Raw genomic sequence first — 21,859 nt, 5'->3', positions numbered from 1 at the left:
TAGTTATGCAAGATGAATGAAAATGAATGAACTGTTTGATGGCTGGGAAGACATTCCAGTCTTCCCTAGTGATAGCAACTACAAGACACTGTATTTGTATCATTGACAAAAAATAAAAAGAAAAAAGAAAAAAATCTGTCTAGTGAAAGAGAAGAACAAATGTAAGTTTCCTGAAGTTAGACTTTTGCAGATTGTCTAGGCCCCAAAAGATTTCACTATAAGATATGTTAAAAATTAGCTGAGGCAGAATGAAAAGCAATAGCAATAGCTATATTTGAGAACTGTCACACAGACATCATCTGTTTTTAAACAGAAAGGCAAGGGAGAAGAGAAGCAGTGAGGACTTTTTTTTTTTTTTAAACCAGAGTCAAGACCGTTAATTCTTATCTCTAAAAAAAAAAAAAATTGGAACAAATATCCAGACTATATTAATTAATGCTTTCCACAGAAACTGATATAAGATGACCAAGAAAGTTGGACAAGAATAAGTTATGTTAAAACCCTCTTTTTCACAACATTGGTCTAATGACAAAAAGTAGATGAAGTATCTTGATGTCTGATTATCACAGGACATCCTCATAAACAAGACAGAGAAACATGGCTGAGATGAAAATACTACCATATGAATGCAGGTAGCTAGAGTTTTCAGAAAGAATAAAAAAAAGTCTACTGTGAAAACAGAGTTGTAAGAATGTTTTGCAGAAGTGTCCTAGGATCAGTTCCACTGACATTCTTGCTCGTCACCTAAGTGATAAATAGAAAATAATGAATTTGGATATCTTTCAGGTTTACTGGATGACAATATTCAAAGAAAAAATGGTAATAGCAAGTAGTCTAGAAAATTGTAACATTTAATACTGAGTAAAAAAAAAAAGGAATAATCATCTGTATAGACCCGCCTCACGAGATTCAGAAGGTAAGTCTGAATAAGCCATGGCAATAAATATGACCTGAAATTTTTGACACCTTAAATGCCACAGCATTCAAGCATAGCACTGGGACATTTCTATATTTTCCATAAAAATATAATAACAATTATGGAAATTAATAATTTCTAAGTAATTAATTTTCTTTAAAATGTTGACCTTAGACATTTTCCCCCCACTATGACAGAAATGCAGCCACTAAGAGGGTGTAGAATTAATAAATTAATAAATAAAATCTTTCTCCCTCCGAAAACAATTATTTACTTGATTTACTTCAGATTTTTGAATTTCCTCCATTTTTGAATTAAACTCTTCAATTCAGAGACTTAGTAGTACCTATAGCAACTTAGAAGGGAAAAATATTGCCATCTCCTGGATGAAGTGAAGCTTGCAGTTCTCTTAACGCGTTCATCTTGCATGCTTTCATCAGATCTTGTACATGTATTTAGAGATATAAGCTGAAAGCTAGGATAGAGTGCAACATGCAAGGTAAATCTTGGTGGCCTAAATTCAGCAGCAACATGAACCAGGTACACCCACAAAAATTCTACATGTGAACACCTTCCTTTCAACCAGCCCTCCTCTTCCTCACGTACAAATCAAATGCAGTTTGTTTTCATTAAAAACACAGCAGACTGGATGAAGTAGAGTTACGCGACTCCTGACCTACAGTTTTCATATCTTTCAGTTATCATCTTGCTTTTACTGTCAAAGATCTGCAATTGAATCACCTGTTTTTCTCCAACAGCCTTCAAGCAGCAGCTGCTGAGAACATACCAAATGCTCTGAGTATAACCTAGTCAGGTATACATCTGTGTTCTTGGGTCATTGATTACACAACAGATTACACAACAAAAATAACAGTCCATTAGTGCCTATTTTGTATCTACAAAGGTGTTTAAAATTACTTTGGTAACTACTTGTGTTCCTTCTTTTTTTTTTTTTAAACACATCAACTACAGAAGGATCTCTGATACATTATCAGAAGTGATTTACGACAGGGAGTGTGTGTGTGTGTGTGGGGGGAAAGCCAGTTATCTAGTAACTTGGGACACACCTAGTAATAACAGTTCACATTGTAGGTAAGCTGCAAACAGCATTATATAAAGGCTCATTCATTTCCCTAACAACACTGGCTGTTGTCCTAGTGCTAATTTTGTTCCAGGGCTAATTCAGAGCTACATTAGGAATCTAATGCTCTATTCATGTCAGCTACTCAGAGACAGCCTGAGAATGTAGTTCAGTTATATTTCTTCCCTGGATCATATCTGAAACATTACACAGCTGTGAATGTTTTATAAGTAGTTTTCTAACACCAACTACACAGCATGTAATATTAATAACTTCTCCCATTGATCCCTCTCTGAAGTTTGAACTTTCTTTTTCATGCTATGTTTAATTATTCCTCTGGAAAAGACCACAACTATACCAAACAAAAGCAGTAATGTCAGAAGGCTTCCACAGGCAGAGACGTATTAGGAATGCACAAGGTTTGAATGAAAACAAACTGACAGAATGTATCAACAAAATGAAAAACACTGGTCAAGTCTACAATACAGACAAATTTTTGGCAGCCATTACTTGAATACTACAATTATGTCTTAAATTGTATTTGTAAGTGCTGTTACTTCCTTTTTCTGGCCATGTGAACAGTCTATTATGCATTTGCCTGATGCTATTTCTTATCTAAGAAAATGATGTGATTTCATGCCTTTGTCTTCTTTATACTGGAAAGATATTCTGCTCAGCTTTCTGACGCTTCTTAAGAACTGTATGTGGATAGGAAAAAAAAAGACCTGGAAGATAAATGTGATAAGATTATTGTAAAAGTACTCTCTAAAGACAAAAGTGGTTTTCTCCATACTTTTTAATTTCATAGTATTTGACTTTCTTCTATTCTGCAATTATAGTTGAGGTTTACAGCTGTTAATGCTTTTGGATAAGCTGAAGTAAAGGAATTCTGCAATTTTTTGCTTATTGTAACTTAGGTTCTCTTTGCAGATTATATGTTATGGATGTTATGGCATGGTCTGTCCTTAGAGGAGTGATTTAGGCACCGGAGTAAGAAAAAAAAAAAAAGACATATTTGGTATTTTCAACTCAACATTTAATTTCTAAAAAAAAAAACAAAACAAAACAAAAAAAAACACACAAACAAAACAACAGGCAAGTTTGTAATATACACCATTTGATTCTTACCAAAAAAGATGCGTATAAATACATGTTTTCTTTCTAATAGAGATCTCCATTTGTAGTCATAATCCTGAATGCCAATTGATCCAATTGTTTTTTAGGCAAATTGATTCCACTGAAGAATGTAGATCTGTATTATTTCAGGTGCTGGACAGCAAACGTGACGGCAGAACTTTCTCCAGCTACTTGCCATTCCGGTGAATCAAGTTCAAGAATCTCATTACTTATACAAAAGCAACAGAACTCCAGTCTTTACAGGCTTCTTCAGATGATTTCCACATGACAAAAATGTGGAAACAGCAATTTACATGCGTAATGTCAGTGAACTCACTAAACTAAGAGAAAATGCCGTATTTCTTCTCCAATTCTTCAACCTGGGTATCTTTCAACCCCATGTGTTTCACATGACTGAACAATACCTGTGTAACTGTAAAAAAAATCCCAACACAAACCATTATTTTTGCAATTAACAGTCAGAACGTAAATTAGTTCAACTCTTTCTTCTGTGAGTAAGGGTTTTCAGCATTATATAGCTGAAATATGAGTAAGTTTTTAGGATTACTCAGAGGATAAAGAAAGGCAGCAAAGAGAAACCCTCTGTTTTGATGCTCGTGAATTGCCTAACAACATTTCCTTAAATGGATATACAATACTGACAACGTAAACAGACAGATTTTATTTTGTTTACTATCTTGGCACTACACCATTAAATGCAGAAGATAAAAGTTAATGCCAGATGGCAGATAAAGCTTACATCAGGTTATGATGTGAAGGCAATTCCTGAGTGGAATTGACTTGCACTTCAGTAAGTCAAACAAGTAATTTTATTGTAAGGAGATTCACATAACAAAATTTTCAAATTATAATGGTTATTAGTGAAACTCAATTGTAGAGAGTAAATCTAACATTACTTGTTCCTAAAGAAAAGTTTAGCTTGTGAGTGTCTCACTGTTACTTAGTCTGTCTGGCATGGTAAAACAAGAAGTGTTTGACATGAAAACCACAGTTTTATAAACCTGGAATTCAAGCCAGTGTCAGCCTGGATTGCAACCTAATCTAAGTGACACCTCAAGGACAGGACAGAGGTTTAGAAACACTTGCTTTGTTTCTAAAAAAAAAAAATTAAAAAAAAAATGCTTGCTAAAAAAAAATATGATTTTTTTGACAACACTAAAACCATAATTGCTGAAGTGGTCATAGCTGTGAAAACTGTAATTGGTACACCTTGACCTGAGATATAAGACTTCATACAAATTCATAAATTTGTAGCATTGCTAGTTACAAACTGAAGTGGTAATGAGAAGTTATTTTATCAGAATAAAGTGTGGTGGTATTACTGACAAAACCAGAAGGATTTAGCTGTATTTTTTCAAGTCTTAATAAATAATCAAAATATTTAAGAAAAGTGATATATTTTCATATTGGCTTCTAAAGTAATCAAAAAGCATTGAATTAGACAAGTAACTAATCTTAAGTTATTATTTCATGGAATAAACAATAGTAGCACTCTTTTGCACGTTTCTTGCAAAATACAGTATCAACAAACCAAGTTTTAGAAGATGGTACTGAACTACTTACTTTTTTTCTCTGAGCCTGACATAAACATTACTGCCATATCAAATCTTTTTAATTCAGATAGCCTCTGGAGGACTTCAAGGATGAGTGATGGCTCCTCTTTCCTGTAGAAGATTATTAGAAACATAAAAATAACTACTGTTGATTAGAAAGATTCAGTAGCTGCAAGCGATATTAAAGACTTCAGGAAATGAAAGGACCAATGGAATTCCTTTCCCATTCTCATCTTTCCTGTGCATTCTTCCACTGACTTAGAAGAGAGCCAAAAACAGAAATATTTATCCAAGCATCCTTTTAATACAGACCAAGAGCAGAGAAGTACAAAAAAAAAAAAAAAAGGACTGATGCAAAATGATTGCTGTTAATGTACAGAATAGCTATTAAATGATTTAATGCTTTCACCTTGTCATAACAAGCACCTCATTACAGCTACTGACATTTTTATATGTATAGGCAATTCCTAGATTTTGTTCATTTTATATTCTTCTGGACAACAGGCAGTAGTAAGCAAGCACCATCTTTGCTACAAATACTAACAACTAAGAGTGTTTTTCTTCTGTAACTTGTTCTGTCACCCTACAGAACAAATGCCTTTTACCTTACTGCAGACAACTTAAGCTTACTAGCCTTTTTAAGTCATATCACAAATATAGGACAATGCCTCATCACACAAATGATGGGCATTTACAGAAACTGAAAAAAAGCCTAATATTCATTTACATTTACTTTTCTCCATAGAACAAGGACTGATCAGCATTTTGAATGCATGCTCACAGCATAATCCATGTAAGTAACAAACTGCTTCCAACAGGTAAATGATATTTAAGAATCAAATGGTAGCAGAGACAGAAATTTCAGAACAAATTGTCATTCCTTTCACATTAGAACTTCTAGCTCCTATACATTTACTACAAGCTACTGTAAAATTCTAGCAGGTAATTAAGAATTCAGAGTGTATCACAATAGGCATGGCATAGAAGAATTAAACCACATACATTTCTTAGCTTCAGGAATAGAAAAAATTAATATCATGCAACCATATGTGATAATGGGACATACATAGTAACATGAACAAAAATTATTTCATTCTATCTAAATGTTACTAACAGGTTAGTCTAGGTAGAACCTATTTATTTCCTTACTTTTCTGACTTTTCAAGATACGTCTAATTTCTTAGTAAGGAAGAATTAAATCATTCCAAGTATTGTACCCGGATTCATGTAATGCTACATATTCAAAATAATTTTGTAAGCCCAAAAGTGAGGGGCAGGATGGGAATAGCAACAAGCAATATACAACAAAAGAGAAGCTTAACTTACGTAATGTAGAAGTCATGTAGAATTTTCAGTATCTGGTTAAACAAGTCTGGATCTAAGGACTTCTGGAACAGTTTTGGATAAAACGAAGGCTCTATTTGCTTTGGGAAAATTAAGAAAGGTATGTTATTTAGGCAAAAAAACCACATTTGAGTCATAAGAATTATAAACGAATATTTAGGATGTCTTGGGCAATGCTGGAAGTGCATGAAAACTAACAAATTACTGTTTGTGTGTTTTGTCTGGCTTTATTTTTTTCTTGAGAAGATTTTTGCTACATTCTTTAAAAAAAAAGCATTCTAAGCAATTTTTGTGTATATATATATATATATACACACACACACACACACACACACACACACACGTATCAGCAGAAGCTGATAGATGTAGATTGATTTGTTTCTTGATGTGTTTCAAGTATTTTTTCAGTATAAAGGGAGAAGAATTTTGCTATATGTCTGATTACCCTAGAAGCATTCATCTGAAGAAAACAATTTCACTTTGCTGACATATTCATATGTTTACAGACTTAGGGCCTACGCTTAAAAGATGACAGATTATACAGAGACTGTACTCTACATGAGGTAAGTGAAAAGTCAGACACAAGAGGAGAACTATTTGGATGCAGCTCACGCTACTTATAATTATGTGCAGGCAATTAAAGAAAGGGACTATTTCACACTGCTAAGACAATCTAACATAGCTACCCTTTTCGCCTAAGTTGATGCTATCAAAGTACTGTCAAACAATAATACGTTTCATACCTTGAGATACAAATACAGTTTTTCTGGGCAGTCTTTCAGCTTCCTGAAATCAGATTCAAGCTGGAAAGAATTTGCAGGAATGGCAGGGACTGCAGAAGCAGATCTATATGATGCTTTGATTTCTTTTTCTGCCTGCTTGTTTGTAGTGAAAGATGGATGCAACACTGGTGAAATTCCTTTCACACTAGCAGGAAGCCTGAAGAGAGATTTCAAAGTATGTAATCTAGAAAACATTAAAGGAAATTTTGCACTGAGACCTAACAGGAGACCTTTCAAATCCTAAAAAATCTAAAATACTTGAACACCTCCAGGGATGGGGCATTCACAGCTTCTCTGGGCAACCTGTTCCTTTGCCTCACCACTCTCTGAATGACGAATTTCCTCCAAACCTCTAATCTAAATCTCCCCTTTCACTTTAAAACCATTCCCACTTTTCCTGTCATTATCTGACTGACCTGAAGGTTCATCTGAGGTTAAACCACAGTACCATGGCAAGTGAGCAACCTGTTTCAATTTCAATACTGGTTACAGTGGCACTATTTTTTGTCCTATAATTTTTCAGTTAAGTCCATTTATTTTTTCAGAAATTATAAAATGACTAAGGAATTTACTTTTTTCTTCAACACCTGGTAAATCCATCTGACTGAGCTGAAAAAGGCAAGGGGAAGCAGTCCTCACAAAGTCTTCAATCAGGATTCCATAAAAGGTACTAAGGAAAGATACAGTGCACGAGGAAGTGAATATGGAATATGGGAAAATATTTCCAGTTTCTTCCTCTTTGAAATGTAAGAGCAACTACTAACTTTCCATACGACACTAACAGACTATATGTGTTTCTACCACTACTTGATCAAAGAGACAGACATGTAAGAACTGCACGTTTCTTTGCATATTTTTTTTTAATTCAAATTCTCCAAATTATGTTATATATCTCATCACGTGTAGAACTTTAAGAATTAAGATTATATTTCAACTACATCTACCTTACTAAAAGAGGGTCAGAATTTTTATACTTACTGTAATGGTGATGTATCAGCGATTTCTTCTATTTTTAATTGCTTTGCTTTTGGAATGTCCATTGTAGTTAAGTGATCATCCTGATCCAGATTCTCTGTTGCTTCAATACTTGTCAAATTTGTACAGTTATTAACGAAAGAAGTAGTGCTGGGGAAATCACTATTTGGCATATCGTCATCAACTTCTTCAATGGGTATTGTTCGCAAAGGCTTCTAAACAGAACACACACCTGATGTCATGCATGTAAGCCTTTATGTCAACATAAATATACACTGTATTGGCACCAGAGAAACTCCTGTTTATAATTAAACAATTTCATCATAACCAGTTTCATGTATGTTGAAACACACAGGAGACACTTAGTGAAGATAAATGGCAAAAAAAGGAAGCTTCATGACTTTCTACAGGAAGTCTAATATTATCATTTGCTCAATTTGTTATAAACCAGCATACCCCTACAGTATCTCAGAATCTGTATTCTGTTTTTCCAGTAAAAAAGAAAAAAAAAAAGTTTTGGGGGTTCCCCCCCCAAAAAGAAAAAAAAAGAAAGTTTTGACCAATGACCTGATCAAGCTTTGTAATTTAGCTAAACAAAGAAGTACCCATAAACATATGACTTATCTCTCAACTTCATATTTTGAGATAAATATTTGTAACTCAGGCCTCCTGGCTGACCAAGTTGCATACAACACAAGGTAATAATCCTACCACTGGAGAACATGCTGAGTAATTAAAATGCTTCAGCTTGTTCGTTTCATCTCTGCATGACCACCATTATTTCTGATCACCTACCACCACGTTCCTAGGTCTTATGAAGCACCAGTTAGTGTAACTTTGGAATTCTTTGAATAGAATCTAAATTGCTCTACGAATATTGATGCAAATATACATGGTTAAACTAAACATATTCAACAATTTATACTTTTAGAGATGGCAGATTTCTCTGCCCAGCTCTAACATAAACCCTCTGCAAGTCTTCACAACAATTTGCAAACTGCTTTAAATTATGCCCAAAAAGCCCTGTATGGTTGGTACGAACAGACAATATATGGTTTGCTTTAACAATATGACACCTCATCATTGTGCTAAGAGTGCCTACTCGATATGAGACAGTTACAGTTCTTGGGCAGTACAAAGAACACAGATACTTAATCTGTACTTGTTACAGATTACACAGAAAAAATTTACAGGGTTACACAGAAAAAATGCCGCCTAGTATCTCAACTTAGCAGCCAAACTGAAAACTGTCTATAATCAGGTGTCATATTTCAGCTACTTCACAATAAATTAATTTAGGTTTCTAAAGATAGTGTATTAAATACATATACTTTTACCATCTGGTTGTAGAGCATATAATACTTTAAAGGAAAGGTATCAAAATAATCACGTATTTCCTACGAAAACTAGCCACACATTTTGAACACACTTTGTATTTACACAAGAATGCATACTCCGTATCATCATATTTTGTCATATGTAACCCATCAGTGGTTATAGTCAGAATGATAATTCAGACTTTAAAAATGTTGCTTCTTGAAAAAAAATAATTCAGCTATTTCACAGCATACATGGATCAAACTGCAGGCTCGAAGCTATCGCAGTAGCCCTGAGTGATACCAACGTATGAGATGGGTATGCAACATGCCTTGTTACTACAGCAGTTGCTATAGGAACTGGAAACAGCTGATGAAAGAGAGGGGACATTTACCCAGAGCTTTCTCAAGTCTGCAGTCAAACATGAGAGACTGAACCCATTTACCCATTAGCCACCCATTTACTCTCAACTATAATGTTAGGACTCGGGAGAGGGTTGTGGAGTTGCCTCCCTATTTCATACTGTTGATATATATACACACCATGTTTCCTGTATAGCACTGTTTACACTATGGATACTGTTGAACACACACAAATGCAGAAGTTACATTCTTGAAAAAATATCACAAAAGTAAATCTCTGAACTTTTGAGATTTCCACATGCAGTATATATCTATCAGAAGATGCAAGAAGCTGATTGTAACTTAAACTCTACTTTTTCCCATCATTATACATAGCAATTCACAAAGGTTTTTTTTTTGTTTTTTTTTTTTTGTTTGTTTGTTTGTTTGTTCGTTTTTTGTTTTTTTTTTTTAAAAAAAAACAACTCACTGTTGATTTCAGGAGTGATGGATCATCAATGAGTTTCACTATATTCTTTATTTCTGGTTCTTTTATCAATACTGCAGGATATTCTTTATATTCTTGAGCTAACTGTTCTTTCTCAGCTAATTCCTGGAAAAAAAAAATTAAAAATGTAATTTTGCCAGAAAAACTGCAAGTTTCAGAAATAATTATTTGTTAAAATTTACATAATAAAGAATGAAAAAACTATTACTGTAGGTTTACATTAAAAAAAAAATCATTGGTGTACATACATTTCTTATTTTAGTGAGTTCATTTATTGCTTGTTTATTTCCAGGTTCCAGCTTCAGAACAGCTTCAAAATCTGAAGTGAAAGACAACATATGAAAAATGTACGCATTTCAAGTTACGAATTGAAATTTGTGAATTTAATTTTTCTAATGGCAAATTTTTATACCTCCCATTTGTTCTCATAGCTATAAAATACTTAGAGACAGGTAACTCATCCTAATATCTATCTTAATCTAGTTTTACATTAATTTTTCAAACTATTACTATTAATTAGCAATTGTTGTAATTTCACACAAGCCCATCCTCCTATCATATGAATACCAATATAAAAGTTATACATATTCATTGAAAAACAACTAAGCCCATTCATCCTAACTTTTGCACTGAAACCTCAGCTAGTCAGCACGTTATTTAATTGTTATTTTAAGATTAAAAACAAAAATCAGGACCTCCTTTTACTTATCTACTTTTACTATTTCTACTTATGTCCTTCTACCCATCACACATCCTAATTCAGAGTCATACCTTGCATAGCTTCTTTTAACTTTCCAAGAGCAACTCTTGCAGCCCCTCTTCTGGCAAAAGCTTTAGAATAGGAGGCATCTAACAGCAAAGCTTGCGTACAATCATTTTCTGCCTCTTCATATCTCAGCAAAAGAATAATACAAAATTAATGATTAGTTTCAAATTAAGCAATTTCAACTTAAAAGACAGAGCTACACAGAAGTTAAAATACAAAGACCTTAATTACCTATATACCACTGATCCAAAACATAGAACAAAAAATAAAATAAAAGAGCATATTTTTAACAATATCAGAAATTATAAGTCAGCATATTCTTGTATTAAGGTCATTTTCTTTCATTCTAAGATCAAGTCATTCCAATTATGTTTGATCATGACTCCAATGTGTGAATATTAAAGTATTTTTGTTCATTCCTTTTCTCTCCATTTATCATTAAATTTACAGAAACAGTACATTTTTTTCAGCTCTCAAAAACCTACAGAGCTGATGAGAATACCAATGAGCTTTTGTTGCATTTCACGTTTGAGTCCTCTTTGAAGTGTAAACAATATACCGATTTATCTCACACTATCAGTTTTCTTCTTGGCCGTTCAAGTAGAGTATCACTTCCTCTGATTCTCCGACATTACTTGCATTATGGTATCCTCTACGGCTTAAATGGAAATAGTACCCATGCAGTCTACTTAATAATTGCATACTTTGAGATCAGTGCATTGTCTGTACATGGTCAGCCACAACACATTAGAAGAGATGACTGATAAAACATTCAGCTCTCTGCTTCTCATCCTATCATCAATTTAAAAGGTTTAAACTCCTATACCAACAGGGAGTCAAAGCAAAAAAAAAAAAAAAAAAAAAAGAAGCAAAATTCAAAGACTTCAAAAACAGTCATTTGGAATTTTGCTCATTTGGTAGAAAGTATGCATTTCCTACTGTTACTGGATTACGTGAGAAAAGTTTAATTAGAGAAATTACACGTACAAACTATTAGAGTTAGAGAAGTATTTTTAAAGATTACTTTATTCTCAGAAAAAGCTCCTACCCATTCCTTTTCAAGTTAGCAATTGCAATCCACTTTTTCATACAGGGCAACACTCAGTAGCTGACTGTTTTTATAGCCAAAAAAGACAAAGGTGCCGGTCCTTCGATAAAGGTAAATATGTAGAATTTTACACGTGTGAAAGAATGAGAAGTCAAACTTTTAAAAAAAAAATCACTTAGGTTTCATTATAATTTCAAACTGATGTTATTTTATTTTCTCAGAACTTCTTTCCTATGAAATACATTATGAGATCCCACATATTCGGTTGTTTTTAAATCGCTTGTTGTTTTCAGTATGATTTATTCCATACTGAATTCTAGAAAGAATTGCAACAAGTGACTAATGAAACTTGGGTGAAAACCCACTGGATCAGGCTTCCTTCTAGTTCAGAACTACATACAGAATTTCTTATATTAGAAATAAAGAAACAATACAGTACATGCAATCCTACTTACTTTTGAATCTTCAGATAGGCCATAGCTCTGTTAGCTGGCAGAAGTGCATTGGTGCCATCTGCTGCTATACCACGTGTATAACATTCTATTGCAGCCTCATACTTTCCTTCTTTGAAATAACCATTACCCTGTTATAGTTAAGTTCGGAGAAAAGGTAACGTTGAGAAAGATCTAGTGCAATTAGCTATTTTTTTCTTTTTAGTAGACAAGGACACAATATCAAGAAGATGAATCACAAAGAACACAAATTTCAATACAGGTATTTATGACATTTTTTCATATCTAAACCCTTTGGAGGTAGACCACAAAAATTTCTTATTTTTTTCCAGTACTTCATGGATTAAAAGTAATGCTATCTCTACAGTTTAAGGTGATTAGTTGGAAAAGAAAGAAATGGTACTTTAAGTATGCAAAAGGAGAGGTGCCACAGTAAAGAAATTTTAGTCTAGTACAGTATGTTGTTGACAGCACAGTTGAATGACTGTAGGGCTGATCCTGGCAACACTGATCCTGTTAAGTACAAATTGCAGCCTCTGCTTTTTTTTTTTTTTTTTTGCCAGTGAGGAAAGTAGTAGCAGAGAAGATGATGCACATGTAATATTTCTTTACTCTTGATGTGCACTATAAGCCAGGCTGCACCCAAAGTTAATGGTTCTGTAGCCAAAGCTAATAGCATTTTGTTACTGTGGCCCCTTTTTGTTCCGTTTACCTACCTAATGTATCCTTTCATTATTTCCCTACTCTTAATCCTACTAACCTCTTACAACCAGTAAAAGAAAAATGAAAACTTATAAAAAGTCAGAAGTTAAGTAGATAAGAGAATAGTAAGAAAATTATAGTTTAGTAGGTAAAGTTATTTCTTAATTGCAGCGGTGGGGAGGGAGAGAAATCAACAAGCCAACTATGAGTCAAGGTAATATACCCAGAAATAACGTTATCAGAAATAACATTGTCACTGTTGCCTGTACTCCTTTAAGTTCTTCTTATAACTACATTTCACCATGTCATCAGTGGTTTGAAAACAAAAGATAGTCTACAACCCTTGCTGGACAAGAGTCAAGATGCACATAATACTGGACAAATGGGCTATTTGTAAAACATAGTTCTGGTTTTATCTTACTATATATCTGAAATTTATCATGTACAAATGATGCTCTAAAAGCGAACTTGCAATTATTCCCCCAGAAGATTCCAAACAGAACTGAACCTGACTCCCCTTCCTCCCACCACCACCAGAGCCTGAAACAGAAATTAAGCTGTGTATCAAGCACACTTTATGTATGACGTTCAGGACAGAATCAAATTTAATTTGAGCTAACAAGCTAACAGCACAAGACTATGCTCTAGTTTGCTAGTTCTCTTCTTCCATTAAAAGTTACAACTTACGAGATCTTTTTCTGTAACAGCCTTCTGCTTGAGCTGCTCGTCTTCAATGCGCCTCTTCTCTTTGTCTGTTAATTCTGGTTTAACTGGATCTTCACACTCCTTCTGTCCCGAGCTTTCTTTTGATGAGAGAGCCTGCAAAAATGTTGTTTCTCAGTAGGTATTTCCCTCACACATTTTCAGAACAGGAGTTACAGTAAATTCTAAACTTTTAAGAAGTAAAGGTCTAAAGTAAAGAACTTTAAAAACTACTGTTGAAGAGGTAATGCTAGATACTCTTATATTTTAGTAAGATCATAATAATAAGCATTCTTTCCCTGTCACGAAAGAGGTTAGACTTGCAGAAGAGTTTCTGTTCTGCTAGGCTTAAACTGACTTTCTGGTCTGGCATAGCACAGCAAGCAGTGGAACTACAAGCAGCCTAGCAGTTTAGCTTTACTCTGCTACCAAGAGAATATATAATTTTTCTGACACCTGTACTGCTACCTTGTACCAAAACACTAAACGTGACTTTAAAAAAAATCATTAAGACTAGAACTTGAAAAAACACCTGATGGAAGAAGATTAAAAAAGCCAGAGAAGCTCATGTACACATCCAGTCATAATCTGCCAACCCACCATTACACTGATGTATGAATACCTCCAAAACTAGAAGACATTAAATTACAGATTTTGACTTCAGAGAACTTGAAGTGCCAGCAAAAACCTATCAGATTGTGTTGAATTCAGTTCTTGTTATAAATTGATACAAACTAAACAGGATGTATTAATTTATGTTGGGGCCTATCAACCTTATTACCTGATTAATTTTCTTCAGTTCATTTTTTGCTTCAAAGTTGTTTGCATCCAGCTCTAGAACTTTTTCATAATCTGAGAAGATCAGAAAACAATGTTTCAAGTATGAATTATAGGCCTGTAACCACAGTATAAAATAAGAGCATTCTTCTGGAGACAACCCTTTTCTGTAGTTACCTAAAAATCATGATATTACAAACAACACTAAGATATTTAATATCTTTATCTTTAATTATGGACACCTATGGTAATTATTTAGACTTGCTGGTTGAATTTCACCCTCACAGAAGAATATGCAATATGGTATTTCATTATTTTTGTTTACAGAATATGAAAATTGAATTCCTATGTCAGATACACCAATCATACAAGCTTTAGGCAAGCCCACAGATAAACAATGTGCATGTTTTTTAAGAAATGATTAAAGATGACCCACCTTCTTTAGCACCTTGAAGATTTTTCAAAGCAAAGCGAGCAGCCCCTCTTCTGGCATATGCCTTTATGTAATTTTTATCTAAAGCAAGTGCTAAATTACAATCAGATTCTGCAACAGAAAACCTATTTAAAAAAAAAAAGTGAATTAGTGAACACATCTAGGAAACAAAAAATAAAACCTCAGCAAGTTACTCCTTCCTAAAGTGATACATTTTCAGGCTTCACAAGGGGTATAGAATAAGTGTTTAAACACCTCTTGATTCAGAATATACGGGAAAAGCAAAGGAAAACGGATGTCAGCAATCTCTACTGCAATAAAAAGAATAACCAACTCGCCTATACCCTTAATTCCCCCCAAAAGAAATTAAAACCTTAAAAATAGAGATCATAGAACCAGAAAGGCAAGTTGGATGCTAAACTTCTGTTTTTCCTTTTTTTGAAGTCTTGTGCTATAACACAGAAGGTGGCGAACTTCAAGCACGAAAAGACAGAAGGAAAACAAGATGACAGAAACTACCAGATTCCTTGTCACAGCAATTCCTATTACACTTCGAAACTGCAAAGCAAATTTGAAACCAGCCTTACATAGGCCTACATATTACAGTATGATAAGTAATATAATCAAAAGTTAAAAACACACACACATTAAGAAAATTGAAGGTAGGATGTCATAGAAAAAAGTATTAAGGATTTAACAATACAGGTCTTACTTTTTCATTCTATAAAAAGCAGATGCTCTGTTTGTGGGCAATACTGGATTGTACGGATCGTAATGCATCCCTTTAGTGTAGCATTTTATAGCTTCATCAAAGTTTCCTTGTTTAAAGTAGTTGTTACCCTGTAAATAAGAAGAAAATAGTAATTTTAAGAAATTACTGTGTAGATACATTTTTGTTCTTTTTTTTTAAACCAAAAATCAGTAATCAAAGCTTGTATTTTAGTATGCTCAAATGTTTTTTTTAACATCTCTCACAAATTACTGCTTTACTGTGAAACACTTCTTGTAACTAAAATACTAAATATTCTATCCCAAATATTTACCATTGTTTATACAGTAAATTGTTCTTATTATGCTAACTTTCAGTATCTGTAGGTCATTTCTACAAATGTAGAAGCAGTACGTACAAAGCTGTTTGAACTGCCATATAAGTTTACTGAAGTTTGTTTGTTTGTTTGTTTTTTGTTGTTGTTGTTTTGTGGTTTTTTTTTTTCAGGTTTTAGAGATTAGATTTGGCATCCTCCCTTTCCTAGGTAAATATTCTAATTTACATCTCTTTTGGGACATGGCTTTTATCTGCTGCCAAAATGATAACAGTCACAGATATCTCAATTTCTCCTCTGTGTAGAATGCAGATTATACATCTGGGAATTTCACAGCAGTAGGGAGAGTAGGCAGATGTCATGCATGCAGACAATTTAAAAACAAAACAAAGCCACTAAGAAATTCTACTGAAGAGTATGGACTGGCAGATGGTATCAGATGGTTGTTTTTAAATACACTTTCTCAGAACCTCATAAATTTCTACATAACTATCTTAGACTAGCTACCTTACAAGTTGATGTAGTTCAGGTGCTCTTTATCTAATGCTCTTTATTCATTCCACCCAGTATTATTAAAATTCAGATTTCTCCTAGTTACTATTTGGGGAAAGTCCTGAAAAGACTTTCACAATGGTATCAGGTCACAGATATTAAGCATTCAGCATGCAACACGATTAACAGAAACTTCTAATATTATATTGGGCTCCTAGCAAGCCCAAGACCGGGAGGAAGGAACTCTCATACAAATGAAACTCTTCACAACACTAAAAAACAAAGAAGTATTAACACAGAACAAACAGGTAAAGCTTTCACTAGTCACACAAAAGCAAAGTATGTTTTTTGTTATTTTCCTATGCCAACAAAGAGTGCTACTTGGTCAGTTGATACTGTTGGTACTGCTGAAAAGTGTTCCTGTTTGATTTTGGGAGTATTCCTGTCTTAGATAAAGAGATATATACAAGAAAGCACCTAAAAGGCAGAATGCAATAAATTACTACTTTCACTCTGAAGAGGAAATTATTAGGGCTAAAGTTATTATCCTGGCTTGACTACATGTCTCTGGTGCTTGAATCTGTCATGTAGGACAAAATCATGACGTGAGAACCTTAGAGAATTTGTTCATTTTTCTTGCAAAGAAACATTGCTGAGTCCAAGATCTACTATGTGTCTGTAGCAAGATCCAAGAGGCCCCTGATGGTGAGCATGACATGCCTAATAAGGATCCTGTATACCGAGAAAAGCTAAAGACCAGCATTTATTTGGTTTTCCTTCCACAAATGCAAAAGCATTTTTTGCCCCAAGGTGGAAAACTGTTTGGCACACATCTTAAATGTTGTTCAGACGACTAGCATTTATTATTTCTTCCTCCCAGATTTGATCACAATGAGAAGAGCTGTTTTGTATACCTATTATCTTGCCCAAAGGCAAAGTTTGATCAACATCTTGTTGAAAGCAACCAAAGATTTTGTACTTTTTATCCAAAGAAATCCTTGCTATGCCCATTAAGAAGGTGAAGCATAAGATAGGTCTCATTGTATTTTATTTGCAAAACAGGGTAAAAAACTTAACCGGTACCAACTTGCCATTACCAAGCCAGTGGAGACATATGAGTTTCTCCATCATTCGGAGACACAGAGGCCTCACAAAGGGAGCAATCTTAAATTCTTGGAGATTTCACTTGGGGCACTTATACCTTAGGCTCCAGTAAGCATGTGTGTCTATACAGCAATTCTACAAAGCAGTCCAACTTTTTAATGGAAAAAAAAAATCCACGAATACAATGATCACTATAAGCGTACATTAAGTAGAGTGACAGCCTTTGCTGCAATCAGTGATGAGGAGAAACAGAAATGTAGTCAGAATCCTGTATGTTGGAATAATGGGCAGGAACATAGACATTAAAAAAAAATCTGAAGAGCAGGCACATTCCAGCAGAACTCTCATCTCAGCAGACAATCTTTTAAAACAAATTACAAATGTACCTACATCCAAGTTACTATTTTGTAGATAATAAACATTTATAATACTATTACCTTTTCCTTCTCTGCAAGAGCCTTTTCTGCATCTATACGAATTCCGTCTTCTTCAGAGTCTGATTCTGGAGACACAGAATCATGAGTACTGTCATCTTTATCAAGTTCTTCCAGTATTTTATCCTGAAAAGGGACAAAATTTATTATTATTATAACTTATCAATACAAAATAAATCAAGTAAGACTAAGAAAATGAGTCGTCTGATTAAAAAGCTCTACTCCTTAAGTCCTCTTCATTCTGCATTCTACATTTCACAAGACTTATCTTCTAATACTGACAGCCATGTTTAGTCTTATATTCTACAAGAATTATAACCTTTTAACAGGCCTATTGATAAAAGATTGTATTTGACTTTAAGTGAAGAGAAATCTGCTGGATGAAAACAGAATCAATAGGAAGCTGCAGTATTTCTCATTATTCTGCATGTTAAAGTTAACCCCTTTTGGGGAAAAAGCTACTTTCTACATTCATACAGTATTCAGCACAGTGAGTAAATCTGATTTCAAAACAGAAGTGCCTAGGGAGAAAACTAAATTAACAAGAAAATATCCTGACTCACCACATCAAGTTTTCCCCATGCTTCATAATCATAAGACTTGATTTTGTTTTTCTTGTTTTCCTCAGTGGTTGTCTTTGATGGGACTTTACTTTTGCTTTTCTTCTTTTTCTTAAAAGCCTTGTTTCGAATTGGTGGTAAATTCTAGATTGAAATAAGTAATTTATTACGAAACAGAATAACTATTATTTACTTGTACTGAATAGTCTACAGTATAGATATTATAGAAATATTATTAGAAATAGATAGACTTCTATTTCTAAATAGAAATAGAAATATATAGAGATATTTCTACTTCTATAATATCTGCATCTGCTGGCTAGTTTGACTTTAGAAATCCATTAAGCAAGCTGTTCTCAGGAATTTCTGCAAAACCACTAAAGACAAGCATAAATCTTTCAGTATACGGTAATTAACAAGTATTTTATGCAAACAATGGCTGCAAGTTAGAGCACAGGAAGTTCTGCAGTGACATGCAAAAGAACTTCATGATGAGGGTGACAGAGCATTGGAACAGGCTGCCTAGGGAGGTTGTGGAGTCTCCCTCTCTGGACATATTCAAGGCCTGTCTGGACGCCTACCTGGGCAGCCTGATCTGAGGAACCTGTTTTGGCAGGGGGGGTTGGACCCAATGATCTTTCGAGGTCCCTTCCAACCCCTACAGTTCTGTGATTTGTCATACAAGGTTAAGTTTTACAACAACTTTCTGCAGAGTATCACTGAAAAACTAGCATTAATATATTAAGAGACCACAATAAATAAATAACAGTGATGCTACAGATAGAAATATTCTCCTAGGTCTACCTGGAATTGATTAAACACTTATTGTCACAAAGCATTCATGAACTCCAGAAGCTACAACCCCACAGCTCTGTTGGTGGAACAGTTTGCAGAGGAATCCTCGATCTACTTCAGACGAGGAACAAGTCAGCTGGGTTAGCTCATACCATCTACTCAAATATTATAAGCCAACATGTGTAATTTTGCCAAAGTTAACTGGATTCTCTGAAATAAAAAATCTGCAAAAGGATTATCTTTCTGTAGCTTGACTCTTCATGGGAGGGAAGAAAAAGAACGGAACAAGAAGTTACTAAAAACACTGTCATGTAACGAATAGTTGAGTTAATAAAAATTGTAAGTCCATCGATTTTTACCTCTTCTGGAACACCACTTTGTTTCCTTAATTCAGAATCTACTTCCTTAATATCTTTTTCCCAACTCTCCAGTTCTCTCATAAAATCCTGCAGCTCTTCAGCATTTTGCTTTATCTGCAGCTGTAGCTCCAGTGCTTTACTTGGTGCAGTCATTGTAACCTGCCAAATTTCAAGGAGAAAACTTCCTAAAGAGAATTTCAAAGTAAGTATTGAAGGAAGCTAGCTCCTTCAAAATGAAGAAATCTGACTTGCATGCAAGACAGACTTCCCAAATAACCCAGTAAAAACATTAGATAGGAAGAAACCATAAAGAAACACAACTTAAATGTCTTGGGGGGGGGGGAGAGGAGGGAACAAAGAGAAGACATTATTTGTTCTGATATAATTTAGATTATATAAATATATATAAGTCATGCTCCAATTTAGTGTAAGTTATAAGACTTGAAGGTGATAATGGATAATAATAAACTATGATAGTTCAAAGCAATTTCTGTAGTATTTCCCAGAAGACAGAATAAAGAATACTCCACGTTAAGTCTCAACTACAGATTAAGACGTACAAGGCTTCTGACAAACCAACCCCAAAAGCATTTTCTGCCCTTAGAAACTGCGTATGTTTAGATATGCATGCATTTTTAGGACAGGAAAGAGTAAATGCATGAGGCGGCAATACATTATATAGATGAAGGGCAACTCAGTATATTATTTGAATGTGCTCTTTCTACACACCCACAGCCCTTCAAGTCCTGAAAATACTGTTTAATAGTTTTTAATGCTTATACGTCTTCATGAGTTTTGTTGTCTGAATTTTCTTTTTAAGTGAAAGACATTTTATTATCACAGGTATGACAAATCATGAGTAATAAGCAGCCTTAAAAACATCCTTGGTTGCAATTAAAAAAATGAAGCAACAATCCATAGCAAAAAAAAAAAAAAAAAAAGTGAAAGGATGAAGCAAACATACATTGAAAACAACTATGATTAATTAGCTCAGGATGAAACTAAATACAAACTTTATCAAAAACACTACGAATAGTTGATAGTAACTTCTCAACTGAAAGAGCTTCAGGACCCTTTGCAATCCTCACGTGTAAGTAGAAGCTATTTATGGAGATACTGCACGCAAAGTTGTTATGGCAGAAAAAGGACTAAGTTCTGTTCATTTATTTTTATATATTCATATATACTCACACACAGATAGAGCGTGTGTGCAAGATAACAACATAATAGCATGGAAATATAAAAATATATGGGCCCAAGGTAATGACTTCTGCAATACAATGCGCTGCCCATAATTATAGGTAGCAGTCTCATAAAAGATGCATAAGACATACCGCATGGTTAGCAATGATTTAATGCTACCCAAACAGAAAGGTTTCTCCATCCTCGGGAGCAAGCAGTTGAGCACATACCCTGATGCATCAGCTGTGCTGCTCACTGATACGTGCACAGATGGCAACACGCTTCTCAGCCTTAGCAATACACTTGTCCTAATCTCTTCTACTTGGTCTATTTTAAACTAAGTGGAAAGAAACTTCAGATGAAGCCAAAAATCTGCATTTTTGAACATATCTGCAAGTATAACGGGTGTTTTAGTTTTTCCACCTGCTGTTGCTGTGTCCTGAGCCGTCTCCACAGCTCTCAGACAGTTCTGGGGAACCCTACGTGACCTGGCACGGGCACGCCACACACTGCGGGCAGCGGCACCTAGGCGAAGATGCTTTTCCTTCGTTACCAATAACTAAAATAACACTCTTCCACAACTAAAAACCTAGCGGCACGTTAAACCTTGCCATTTTCTGGGGCTCCGAAGCATCTCAGAGTAACAGAAAACGCAAGGCCGGAGCGGCTGAGGCTGAAGGGCCCCCAGGAGCCCACCAGGAGCCCCAGCCCCAGCAGGGAAACCCAGAGCAGGCTGCCCAGGGCCGCGCCCAGGCGGCTCCGGAGGCTCCCCAAGGAGGAGACCCCACAGCCCCTCCGGGCAGCCTGCGCCACGCTCCGGCCCCGCCCGGCACCGCGGAACTGCCCGGGGCTCAGCGGGAGCCTCCTGCGCCCCACCCGGCGCCCAGGGCCCCTCACCGACACCCCCAGCCCTGGCCTCGGCCGCGTCCCACCTGCGCCACACCCCGCCTCTTGCGGCCGCTGCCGGCCGCCGTCGCCGCCGCGCGGCCCGGCCTCCTCCCACGATGCAGCCTCCCGCGGCGGGAGGGGAGGAGGAAGAGGAGGGGAATGCGGCGC

The 21,859-nt window shown here is 35.3% G+C and overlaps 1 protein-coding gene across 3 annotated transcripts; it reads right to left on the bottom strand.

The window, feature by feature from the left end:
* Positions 1-3,007: 3,007 nt before the first annotated feature.
* RPAP3 (RNA polymerase II associated protein 3) lies at positions 3,008-21,823 on the bottom strand. 3 transcript variants are annotated; one of them, XM_084514822.1, is made up of 17 exons: positions 21,736-21,823; positions 19,622-19,780; positions 18,471-18,611; positions 17,911-18,033; positions 15,547-15,674; positions 14,838-14,959; positions 14,406-14,476; positions 13,610-13,741; positions 12,224-12,351; positions 10,726-10,847; positions 10,203-10,273; positions 9,937-10,059; positions 7,792-8,003; positions 6,775-6,997; positions 6,014-6,111; positions 4,698-4,798; positions 3,008-3,546 (listed from the first exon to the last, which is right to left on the bottom strand). In XM_084514822.1, exons 2-17 carry the CDS (start codon positions 19,772-19,774, stop codon positions 3,455-3,457), a joined length of 2,040 nt encoding a protein of 679 aa, XP_084370948.1. In that variant the 5' UTR covers positions 19,775-19,780; positions 21,736-21,823; the 3' UTR covers positions 3,008-3,454. The 3 variants fall into 3 exon arrangements, with proteins under 3 accessions (XP_084370948.1, XP_084370949.1, XP_084370950.1); XM_084514823.1 differs by lacking the exon at positions 21,736-21,823 and adding an exon at positions 21,227-21,249; XM_084514824.1 differs by having other exon boundaries at positions 3,011-3,546; positions 6,775-6,970.
* Positions 21,824-21,859: the final 36 nt, after the last annotated feature.

The sequence above is a fragment of the Aythya ferina genome, assembly GCF_964211825.1.
Source record: "Aythya ferina genome assembly, chromosome: 1".
Classification (NCBI taxonomy): domain Eukaryota; kingdom Metazoa; phylum Chordata; class Aves; order Anseriformes; family Anatidae; genus Aythya; species Aythya ferina.
Note: the sequence above shows the minus strand (reverse complement) of the source record. Positions and strands in the feature narration are given on the sequence as shown.

Coding starts and splice junctions, on each gene's coding strand:
- RPAP3 (XM_084514822.1), bottom strand. CDS start 19,774: ATGACTGCACCAAGTAAAGCACTGGAGCTACAGCTGCAGATAAAGCAA. Junction 18,612..19,621: donor AAAGTGGTGTTCCAGAAGAG/GTAAAAATCGAT, acceptor ATTTCAATCTAG/AATTTACCACCAATTCGAAA. Junction 15,675..17,910: donor CTCTTGCAGAGAAGGAAAAG/GTAATAGTATTA, acceptor TCTTATTTACAG/GGTAACAACTACTTTAAACA.